Below are 12,368 nucleotides of genomic sequence, written 5' to 3'. Positions count from 1 at the left end.
GAAAGAAGAAGAGATAAAATTAAGATTACAAATAAAATTAGACATCAGTAAGTATTAAGTAAAATTCGTGACAATATTATATAATAGGTAAAGCTTGGGAAGTAGGTCCAATGCCTCTGGTGATTGAATCTGATACAATGAACACGGTAAAATAAATTGATTGGGAGATTAATTGATCTCTAACAATTGTGGAGTGGAACTCAACATGGTTTTTCCAAGTTCTGTCATACAGCAGCCCACTGTTTGGCATGTTAAAATCTTATCAAAGTAGAGCGAAATTTTTCAATAATTTGTCCAAATACGACTTAGATTGATTCACCGTCTAACAAGTAAAATTAACATATATAATTTTTTTTATTCTAATTTAAATGGATGTTTATACTATAAGAAAATTATCTAATGGAAGGTTGATGGAGTTGGAAAGCTTTTGGGGACAAAAATAAAAAATTGATGCGATGAAAAAGAAAGAAGAATTTTAATATGGTGGGATCCACATTAATTAACTAATTAATTTTTAAAATTATAAAATTATATGTCAATTTTAATATTAACCCTTAGCTAAACTTTAATCCAATAGTTTAAAAGCCGTGCTTAAAATTATGTATGAAACTATGTCCACTAAACTTGCCCCTCGTATACATATAAAATATGAGACATCAATTGGTCTTCTATGCCAGAAGTATGAAATCGTTTGCATGTAATTGATATAAAGAATTGTCATATGCATTATTAGTATAAGGAATTAACATCATTTGTATCAACATATGAGAAGGATCAAGACATTTGGCTAGAATCAACAGTATTAATATGTGATGTGTATGTGATAAAATATCAAATTTGGGAGAGACAATATGGGTCAAGATTCGCTTATTCGATTCAATTTGATGCGAATTAAATGTTTGAAAAAATTGATTCATTTAATAAATGAGTGAGTTCGATTTGATTCGCTAATTAAACGAATGGAATCCGGATTTGAAGATATTGATTCATTTATTCGTTTAATAAACGGGTTATAAACAAATTGAATATAGGTTGATTCGTTTAAAATTCATTTATTATTTGTTTAATTAAATTACTTTTTTGTCCTTAAATTTATTTGAAATTTTTTAAAATTGAAGGTTAATATTGTAATTTGGATGATTGTGTATTTAATCCTAGAATATGATTTGGATTATTTGTGTTTTATTTTAGGATATTAAATTTGTGTCTTTTTCATATTTTATTTTGCTTACTTTTGTTTATTAATTACATTTTTTTTAAATGAATTGTAAACGAATCCTGATTTGATTCAATTCATTATGGATTCGTAATAAGATAAACGAATAATAAACAGATCCGAATTCAATTCATTTCGTTTATTAATTCCATTAAACGAATTAAACGAATCGAACCGAATATTCATTTAATAAATGAATCGAATCTGAATCTTAGAAGTTCAATTCATTTAATAAATAAATCAAATCCGAATCAGTAGAATTTTGACCAAATTTGTTTACCATTCGATTTGAAATTTTATTCGTTTTGTGACTCTTAAATTATCAATACACTTAGCACATGTAATAGGAATCAATATCGTCATGCAGATGTGACAATAATCAAAAGGATTACGACATGTACATACAGTAAGAATCATCATTATATACAAATAAATATAAAATTACTGTCATTTGTTATCTTTTATAAACAAGGATCTGTAGTCAATAGTCATTTGGAATTAATGAGAGTGAAAAGTTTATGAAGAAGTTTATTGATTGTTTTCTTTCTTTCTTTCTTTCTTTTTTTTTTTAAGTTTACACAATATTTCTCAAGGTACAATACTTTTTTTAATTTTTAGATTAAGCAAAAAGGTAAGACAAATTGTTTAAATAACTTATTGACTGAATGATTAAAATTTTTTATGAAATTAAAAAAAAAAATGATCTTAATGACTTAACTATTAAAATTAAGTCAATTAAGTAATTAAGTTAAAAAAAAAAAAAGCCCCGTACCATCTCATTTATTTCTTAAACATCGTTTTAAAAAATAAAAAGTTCAAATTTTCAAAAAGAAATTTGTATTTTAATGAATTTTATGTTTGTGTACAAGAGGAAGGGTTACAAAGTCAATTTTTGGCTCCGACTTTGGTGATTGAATGATAATTTTAGTAATTAAAACGAAAATGGCAGTCCCCCTAGTTGTTTGAAATCAAATTTATTTTATATTTATTATTATATTATTATTATTTTTTCAATATCTGTTTGATGTGTTTTAAGTTAAGACTAAAACCATTAGTTGTTTTCGACTTTGAAAATGGTAAAACAGCTGTAAAGAAAAACCAGGACGAACACACAGAAACTGGAGTCAATTGTAACAGGGTTTTGATTCCGCAAGTCGCATACTTAAAAAAAAAAAAAGGCTTTAAAAAAGAATTTAACGTTGACAATCATAATAAACATAAATTAAAATAAAATAGAATGGAGAACGTACTCATAAATATTTTAATAGTAAAATCCCAGCTGTCTTTTATCTTTTAATATTGAATTATGATATACCAAACAGAATACTGTAAACCAACAGTAAAACGAGGGACTAAAATCCGGGGAAACAAATCTGGGAATGGTTTTGGGTTTGCCCCTCTTGTGTGTGTATCCTGTATTGAGGCAAAAGTTTATATCTGAAAGTCTAAACAATTATTACAATAATATCATAAATAGTTAAACAGCACAAGAATCCATTATTAAATCAGGGATACCTCTTCTTTAATTTGGTTTCATAGGGCTATAAATACCTTGATAAACTGCCATAAATTCCCACCAAGAGCAAACGTTAAAGCAAGCTTTAAAGAGTTCTAAAAAATCTTTCAGTTCTCAGTTTCTCCTAAAAGATGTCAAGCACTGTTGGACAAGTCATACGCTGTAGAGGTATTTGAAAAATGGTTGTAATTTCGTGCCTTTTGATCTTTGCATGCCTATATATATTCGAATAATTGTTTTTTTTTTTGGTTACTGTGGTTGCAGCCGCGGTAGCTTGGGAAGCAGGGAAGCCACTGGTGATGGAAGAAGTTGAGGTGGCTCCGCCGCAGGCTAATGAAGTTCGTGTGAAGATCCTCTTTACTTCCCTTTGCCACACTGATGTCTACTTCTGGGAAGCCAAGGTAAAATTTATTTAGAATGAAAGTCTGTATTTCTTTAGAACTCGTACAAGTTAAACACTTTTATACTAATATATCTTTTTTTTTTTAATTATTAAAATGCAGGGACAGAACCCTTTATTTCCTAGAATTTATGGCCATGAGGCAGGAGGGTAAGTGAATACTCAGTTTAATTTCTCTGACATAAATGGATTACTTTTCATGATCTAGCTACCTTTCTTCAATTGTGATTTGATATGATATCTGTTGAAATTTTTGCAGGATTGTGGAGAGCGTCGGCGAGGGGGTGACTGATCTTAAACCAGGGGATCATGTTCTGCCTGTGTTCACCGGAGAATGCAAGGAGTGTGCTCATTGCAAGTCAGAAGAAAGCAACATGTGTGATCTTCTCAGGATCAATACTGACAGAGGCGTCATGCTTAACGACGGGAAATCGAGATTTTCCATCAATGGCAAGCCTATTTATCATTTCGTTGGAACCTCAACCTTCAGTGAGTACACCGTTATTCATGTTGGCTGTCTTGCCAAGATCAATCCGTTGGCTCCTCTTGACAAAGTCTGTGTTCTCAGCTGTGGAATTTCGACGGGTACTTATTGGAGCACGACATTTTTAATACTGTTTAAGGTTTAATTTCGGTTAGGATTCACAATTTAACAGTGGCTTTGTTTTCCAGGCCTGGGCGCAACACTTAATGTTGCAAAACCTGCAAAAGGCTCAACAGTGGCTGTATTTGGATTGGGCGCTGTAGGCCTCGCTGTAAGCAATCTTCATCTGCCTAAATGAACTGTCTTTGTGTTTGTTTCAGGTAAATTTGCAAATGACAATGCATATTCATATTATGTTTTTTCAATGTGATTGATCAGGCCGCTGAAGGGGCCAGGATTGCCGGGGCTTCAAGGATTATTGGTGTTGATCTGAATTCAAATAGATTTGAAGAAGGTAAACAAATTGTGCTTTTGGTTTTTTAATAATTAGGAAAAGAGACCATAAATTGATATCATACTGAGATCCCCATCTTGGTCGTTTCAGCAAAGAAGTTCGGTGCGACTGAATTTGTGAACCCAAAAGACTACAATAAACCAATTCAAGAGGTTTGTCTCCAAATTAAATTCTTAAACAATAAGCACAAAAGTTAAATATCTTATGTCATAATTGCATCTGGTAATAATGTACTAATCAATAGGAATTTCACATCATTGCTAAACAGGTAATTGCCGAAATGACGAATGGAGGAGTGGACAGAAGTGTGGAGTGCACTGGACATATTGATGCCATGATTTCAGCTTTCGAATGTGTCCACGATGTATGTACATTCAATATCTGGTCCTAATTAACGGTTTTTAATTCTCTGGAAATCCTGCTAACACAGACGGAATTGACTCCTGATATTTTCAGGGCTGGGGTGTGGCTGTTCTTGTGGGCGTTCCTCACAAAGATGCTGTGTTCAAGACGCACCCCATGAATTTGTTGAATGAAAGAACTCTTAAGGGCACCTTCTTTGGAAACTACAAGCCTCGTTCTGACCTTCCTTCGGTTGTAGAAAAATATATGAGCAAGGTACAACGAGTAGTTTCAACTTTCAACTTTCCACTTTCAATTCGGTCAAGAGTAATGGCTTTGGTGATGACAAAGATTATGCATTAATTAATTACTTAATTGATTGATTCATGTCAAATGAATGTTGCTGCAGGAGCTTGAAGTGGAAAAATTCATTACCCATACAGTCCCATTCTCCGAAATCAACAAGGCCTTTGAGTACATGCTTAGAGGAGAAGGTCTCCGATGCATCATCCGGATGGAAGAGTAGTTTGTGTAGATAAATAATTCAAAGTGGTCTGTGTCATTGTCATGTTCAAAATTTTAATATTTGCAAAGATGTCTTTATAAGTATTGTTGTTTTGTGGTCATAATGTAAAACGTTATTTTCTAGTGCCTTTCCGTTGTATACTTGTTTGCGAATTTTTTTTTTTAAAAAAAGTGATGAGAACAAATTCAGTGTGAGTGTGAACAAATAACAGATTCATTCATGTCTATGATTCAATCTCTAATAGTCTTACAAGTTAAGCCATTTTTATAATCGTAATATCATCAAGTCTTTCTTATGCATGATCTGAACTTCAGAGCCAGAGCCCAAATAAAAATGAGGCCCAAAAATAGTTGAAAGTGGGTAAATGTGACGAGTCAGAGCCAGAACCTGCTTTTGCTTTGTCATTCCTTACTCTTTTTCTGAAATTAACAAATGGGTCCCAAAGTCTCTGGCTCACGTAGAAAAGGCCAAAAAAAAAAGGAAAAATCAAGCAAAACATGCTAGGGTACTCACGTGTGCAATCACACTGTAGCAGATTCTTCGGGAAACTTTCCTGAACTCGGGTCTTTAAAAGGTGGGTTCCAAGTGGTATAATACTTAAATGAGTTTGTATTTATATGGACAAAGGGCAGTCCAATAACTTCTAAGTGGGGTTATGATTAACTGGAAGAAGAAGCAAAACTAGGGCAAATTAAAAACTAATCTCTAGATATACTTTTAATGCACACGTTCAATAAGAATATATTCTTGTTTGATGGTGACAAGTTAACAAACGAATGTAATCAAGGAGAACGCCCGAGGGTCTATTCATCAACTTAATCAAATTAGATTAAAATTCATTGTTGACCTGAATTTTTATTGAACACAAAATTATTAGTCAAAATAATTTAAAGTATTTTTTTTCCTTGTAATTTATCCCTTATGTTAATAATTTAAAGGATTCCTAATTAGTCATTTATAAAGATTGGATGGTAGTCATAATCTCATTTTTTTTTAAAGTTTGTTATACACGAATGTTACTGACATTATATCAGACATTATAATTAATATTTACAATCATACTATATAATTGGGACCACTGCCATACATTGACACACTGAAGCACTTGCCCATATATTTTAAACCCTCTCTAATATTCGAGGGATACCTACTCCACTCACATTTCGTAAGGGAGAGACAGTTTCCACTCAATTATGTTTATAATTGAGGGAATACTGAAATTAACCCCTATAAAGCTCTTATGGAGGCTCAAATACTTGCACTCAACATTGTAAGTGTAAGGCTTCTCCCATTGAATCAAAGGCCCATTGGTTAATATCACATTATTTAATTAGAAATCTTTTAGGCCATCTTTAGATGCTAGGATTAAGTATGAGATTGGACTAATTTTGAGATTAAATGTTTATCTTATATTTGGTAACTTAGTTGGATTAGACTAAGGAAGACTAAGGTGGCGTTTGTTTTTTAACTTAATAACTTAAAGTGACTTAACTTAATTAATTAAGTTAATTAGAAGTGTTTGTTTTTATAACTTAATAGGACTTTTTAGATAATTTTGACTTAATAAAATAAGCTAATTTTTTTAGCTTTTTACTGAATGGAAAAATCTGAATTAAGTCAGTTACTTTCTAATGTCAAAAATATCCCTACTTTATAATTTGTTTTTCATATCTATCCTAAAACTCACCTAAAAAAATTTATCCCACATAATAATCTTATCATTATTTTTTTAGCCGTCATGCAATCTCCCCTCACTTTGCTTCTCTCGTCCAGTTCTTGAATTTCCCATTAATTTCTCTTGAATCTCCCATTAATTGCTCACCAGGCAAGCACTTGACTTGGGCCTTTCTTTTTTACTTTTCAATTACCTTTTCTAGCATTCACTTTTATTATATTTGACTTTTCAATTACGTTTTCTAGCATTCACTTTTAATAATTAATAGCTTTGCTACTCTTTTTGGATCTGACACACTTCGTTATGCGTTTTGGGTATTGTTTTATTTATATGAATATATTTTGTTAATCTAGTTTTATTTATAAATGTTAAAATATTGTGGTATTTAATATATTATTTATTTGACATTTAAATTTAATAAGGATACAAATGTAAAACTACACATTTTCAGTTTTTTAAGTTGAAAAAAAAAACAACTTAATACTTATTTTCAGAGATTCAGACGAAAAAACAAATAAATTATTCAGATTCAGACATTTAGATTTATTCAGAATTCAGACTAATTCATGTCTATTCAGATTTCAGACAAAAAAACAAACGCCACCTAAATTTAAATTTAATCCTAAAATCATGAGATTAGTAATCCTAATTTACACATGGGTTTAGTAGGGATAAAATTAAAAGAAAAAAAAGTTTTCTATTTATGAGGCTTTCATTTATATCATTATTTTTAATTAATTAATTTTATATTTATGATTCACTTAATTTTTATTTTTTATTTATTATTTATGATCTAACTAAATTGGTACTTTTACTTCTACTAACTCTTGAGGTTAGATTTTCATTACTTGTGTATTTAATACTTTATTAACAAAATTAACCATTTAATAATTTATTGCATTATTAATTGTATTAAATTTAATAATCACTAATACAATATTAAAAATAATCATGAAAATTAATAATACCATTAATTAATTGATTTTATATAAATTTTTTAAATATTTGATAAAAATAATTAAATAATTATATATTTTTATTTGTTTATTATATTATGACTGCCCAATAACTTATTTACAATATATGTAATTTTTTATTAATTGTTTTTAAATTTATTTTAATTACTATTATAAAATTTCATGAAAAATTGATGTTTATATCTGAACATCAACTTAAATACTATTTAATACTATTCAAATATAATTTTACAGAGTCTAATTCAGTACTGTACGAACATAAAACAATATTATATAACTTAGTTTAACAAATTCAATCTAATCCAGTCCAATTCAATCTCGTGTGTCAAACATATCCTTAAATTATTAAAGTAAATGATAAATTAAAACATAAGAAAAACACATACTGTAATACATATTTTTTTTCCTATAATATATTAGAATATGTTTTTTTAGCTTATTTTTTACATTAATGACTTAAGCGATACTCTCATTGACACACACACACACACACACAAACTTAATTTGACTAATAAGAAAAGATAGAATGGTGCAATTCAAAAGCCTCTCAATTTCTCTCGGGCTTTTATCTCAGTTGGTAAATAATGGTTAAAATTCGGTCAAAGCAAAACTTAATAACAAATTGCAGTTCACAGTAAATAATAATGGAGATGTTCACGTTTTGATAAGTTTAACTTGTGGCTCTAAATTAAAACTAATAAGAAAAGATGTTCACGTCCCAAATTAAATAATGAAAGTAAACAGTGTGCCACACAAGCGCATATCTTTACGACTACTGTACGTACCTAGGACTTGGAGGTAATTTAATAACCAAAGTCATGAAACATTTTAATAATAATACTAATGAAGTTCATTTTAAAAAATTGTTCTTTTGTGATATTTAAACAGGCAGGTCTCAATTGTTACTTAATTACATACATTATTGGAAGGGTAGTGGAATTACTTAAGTAATGCAAAAAGATAGGCTCACAAGAAGGAGCCGATTGCATAGATAAAACTTTGATCTGATCTGAAGCAATCATGTGCTCTTTTACTCAAATCACACGGCAACTGTGGTCTGTGATGAAGCTCAACGTGCTAGTCCTTGTAACCGCAGCATTCGGTGCTAAAGATGATGCCATGGGGACGGGCATTGAGTCATTGACTTTGCTCTCTTTTTTATTATTATTATCATTAGGTGGACACTTCAACGAAGAAATTCAGGGCCTCGTTTTCTGTATATATACATATTAACTACATCACTTATTGTGATGCATCGACTCTCGCCCTGCATTTGCCTTTTCTTTCAATTCCGTCCCCTTTCTTTAGCTTCTTCGTTGCCTCCTGCCAGAAATTCTTTCTAACTCATGAGTCCGGCTTCTGATATATTTTTGTAAAAATTATATAGTGTTCAGTTAATCTGGCTCGATTCGTGTTATCTGCTACTCCTTAGCAATACATTTATAAAAGCCTGTAAATCATGTAAGTTTAGTCCTTCCCCTCCTTCAAATTAAGCCGAAACCAAAAAAAAAAAAAAAAAAAAAATCGTAGGGTTAGTTTCTTAATGTTCTTGTAAAAGATCTCTATAGATACTTAGTGTTATTATAGTCCTGGAAAGGATTAAGACCATTCCGTAGCAACAATTTTATAAAAGCCTTCAAATTATGTAACAGGTCTGATCCCTTTTTTATTACCTATAAAAACCAAAAAAAAAAAAAAAAAAATAGTTGTCATTTGTTGTCTGTAGAAGTAAAGAATTAGAACCGGGGGAATGGCGGAATCAGAGCCGGGGACGCCGGCGGTTTCAACTCCGGCGACTCCAGGGACGCCAGGTGGAGCACTGATGTCAGCAGCGAGAGTGGACTCGCTGTCTTATGAACGACAGGCGAAGTCAGGATTCAAGTGCTTGCCGGTGACTGCACCAAGCAGCTGGGGTCACACAAATAGCTGCAGCTTCCCGGATATTCCAGTTCCAAATGTCTCTCTCACCCGCAAGGTACCGCCCAGCTGGGCTTAATTAATTTCTGCTTCATTAATTAAACCTTCTTTTTTTTTTTTTAGTACTAAAATGATCCTCCAGCATTGCTCACGTATTGTTGTTGCTAAAATAATCCGGCTTTTAATATTATTGAAGAATCATTATAGTTTATACATTCACGCCACGTGTATCAATAATAATTGCACATTATTAGATTTATTTATTTTTATTATTTTTATATTATATTTTGCTTGTTAAACGGTCCCTATCTCTTAGCAAGGGTCGACTAATTAACGGTACACGCACCAGCTGCATCAGCCCCCCCGCCGACCCCCCTTTTTTTCAATATATTTTTTAAGGAACCTATAGCTAATCCTGTCCTCAAGAGCGAGATTCACTAATTTGTATTTGCTTCTTAATAACAAGGATGGACGTATGCTCGAGAGGAATAATAATAAATGGGTTGGATAGGTATTCTAAATATATATATATATATATATATATAGAATAAGAAAGACGTTAAAACAAACGACATCTCATCTAATCTATTATTTTATTATGTATTGTTGGAAGCTGCGTTTTGTTTTATGAGTTTATCTTCTCAGCAAAAGTAAGATGATGTGCATAAATATCTTACATGCCTATCCCTTTGATCAATTTAGGCAATGAGAGAAATGGTTCAAATATAATTAAATGGGATGGATGGGATTAATCAGATTAGCTTAAATTCTTGGAAACTAAGGTAGTGTTTATTTTTTTGTCTGAAATCTAAATGAATCTTATTTTTTCTAAGCTTGAATGGGTTTGAATATGGAAATTTAAATGATATGTTTGTTTTTGTTTTTTTAATATCTGAATATAAGTGACATTTTGTTTGTTTTTATAATAAAAAATATTTTAAACTTAATTATTTAACATTTATATCCTTGTAAATTAAAACAAAAAAGATGATTAGATTTTATAGTTTAGGAAATAAGTTATTTTATAGAAATATTTTTATAATATAATATTTACTTATCATTCAGACATTTTCTCATTCAGATAAAAGTCACAAAAAATTATTTTTTCTATTCAGATATAAATGTTTGAAAATCATATATAAGTTCCAAAAAATAAATAAGTAAATTTTAGAAAAGATCTAAAATTAATAAAATTTCAGACTTCAAACATTTAACAAACAACCTCTAATGTGACTTATTTCCACGGAAGCGCCACATGTCAATTGTCAATGTATCCAAGTCGTTATTATAAAGTAAATTAATTAAATTAACGATGATGGACGCATGCAGGTAGGAGCAGAGTTTGTGGGAACGTTCATTCTAATATTTGCGGCAACAGCAGGACCCATAGTGAACCAGAAGTACAGTGGGGCGGAGACACTGATAGGGAATGCAGCATGTGCAGGGCTAGCCGTAATGATCATTATTCTCTCAACAGGACACATCTCTGGAGCTCACCTGAATCCGTCCCTTACCATAGCATTTGCGGCGCTTCGACATTTCCCATGGGTTCAGGTTCCGGCTTACATAATGGCACAGGTGTCAGCCTCCATATGCGCCTCCTTTGCTCTCAAGGCCGTGTTCCATCCCTTCATGTCCGGTGGCGTTACCGTTCCCTCCGTAAACACTGGGCAGGCTTTTGCGCTCGAGTTTCTCATCACTTTCAATCTCTTGTTCGTCGTCACTGCAGTCGCCACTGACACTCGAGCAGTACGTTCTTTTCTTTTTTTTCTTTTAGTTCTTTTATTACAATTTAATAAAAATTAGTTGCACCATTAAATATCTAACCCAATTCAATTCAAACTACATTTAACTCTTTGACTCTTGATATACATATAGGTGGGGGAGTTGGCAGGAATAGCTGTTGGAGCTACTGTTATGCTCAACATTCTCATAGCAGGGTTGGTGACTTTAAACCGCTTTCTTTATTCTTTCTGATTAGATTAATTCGCAACCGCATAACAAGCACATTTTACTTTAGAATTAATGCGCCGATGCTTACATTTGATAATTATGATTTTGACCAGGCCATCAAGTGGTGGTTCAATGAACCCTGTGCGGACTCTGGGGCCCGCCGTCGCGGCAGGAAACTACGAGAAATTATGGATATTTCTACTGGCACCCACGCTTGGAGCTCTAGCTGGTGCTACTACCTACACTGTCGTCAAGCTCCGTGACAACGAGACCGATCCTCCACGCGAGGCCAGAAGCTTCCGTCGCTAGCTACACAACATGCATTGTTATGTTGCAGCCTTTGTTTGACAAATATTATTGAGTGTTTGTGTCGTTTGTGGTATAATTTCAAGAGTGACTGAGAAGAATAAAAAAGCGGTCTATATGATGTGATATATACAAAGTAAACGCTCTACAGTTAAGTTGAATAATTGAGGCACTGCGCGTGTGTGGTGCTCATTATTTGGCCGGCCGGGTCATTGCTTTGTTGATTTGCTGTGTGATATTTGGAGGAGTGCTTTGTCTTTGGCTCTTCTTCAAGATGTTTGATTTTGCTTTGGATGTCGTCTGATGTTTACTTCTACTAAGTTTTAATCAATAAAAGTGCACTAGCATGTTTGTGTTTGTGATATATATCTGTCGTTTTCATAATATTCATCTCAATTGATTGATTGATACCTTATAACATTCCCAATAACAATACTGATGATGGCTTTGCCCACAATTCAATTAATACATTTGGAACAATTACTTACGCTTATATAGCATCGAATTTTTTTCATATTCAAAATTCTACATACGTTAAAATCCATTTGATTTTCAATAAATGAGTAATAATACATGTAATAAGGATAAAAATGAAGACAAAA

The 12,368-nt window shown here is 31.9% G+C and overlaps 2 protein-coding genes across 2 annotated transcripts; both read left to right on the top strand.

Annotated features, from left to right (window-relative positions):
- The first annotated feature begins 2,733 nt into the window (after nt 1-2,733).
- Nucleotides 2,734-5,093, top strand: LOC102616565 (alcohol dehydrogenase 1). The gene is made up of 10 exons (XM_052441802.1): nt 2,734-2,900; nt 2,997-3,133; nt 3,236-3,282; nt 3,392-3,717; nt 3,805-3,887; nt 3,995-4,070; nt 4,161-4,222; nt 4,339-4,434; nt 4,527-4,688; nt 4,822-5,093. Exons 1-10 carry the CDS (start codon nt 2,864-2,866, stop codon nt 4,936-4,938), a joined length of 1,143 nt encoding a protein of 380 aa, XP_052297762.1. The 5' UTR covers nt 2,734-2,863; the 3' UTR covers nt 4,939-5,093.
- Nucleotides 5,094-8,834: 3,741 nt separating this feature from the next.
- On the top strand, nt 8,835-12,130 carry LOC102616276 (probable aquaporin NIP5-1). Its single transcript, XM_006472853.4, has 4 exons — nt 8,835-9,565; nt 10,837-11,256; nt 11,386-11,447; nt 11,574-12,130. Exons 1-4 carry the CDS (start codon nt 9,341-9,343, stop codon nt 11,767-11,769), a joined length of 903 nt encoding a protein of 300 aa, XP_006472916.2. The 5' UTR covers nt 8,835-9,340; the 3' UTR covers nt 11,770-12,130.
- The last annotated feature ends 238 nt before the right edge of the window (nt 12,131-12,368 follow it).

This window comes from Citrus sinensis, chromosome 5 (assembly GCF_022201045.2).
Source record: "Citrus sinensis cultivar Valencia sweet orange chromosome 5, DVS_A1.0, whole genome shotgun sequence".
Taxonomy (NCBI): Eukaryota; Viridiplantae; Streptophyta; class Magnoliopsida; order Sapindales; family Rutaceae; genus Citrus; species Citrus sinensis.
The sequence above is the reverse complement of the archived record's forward strand: the minus strand, read 5'-3'. Positions and strand labels throughout refer to the sequence as shown.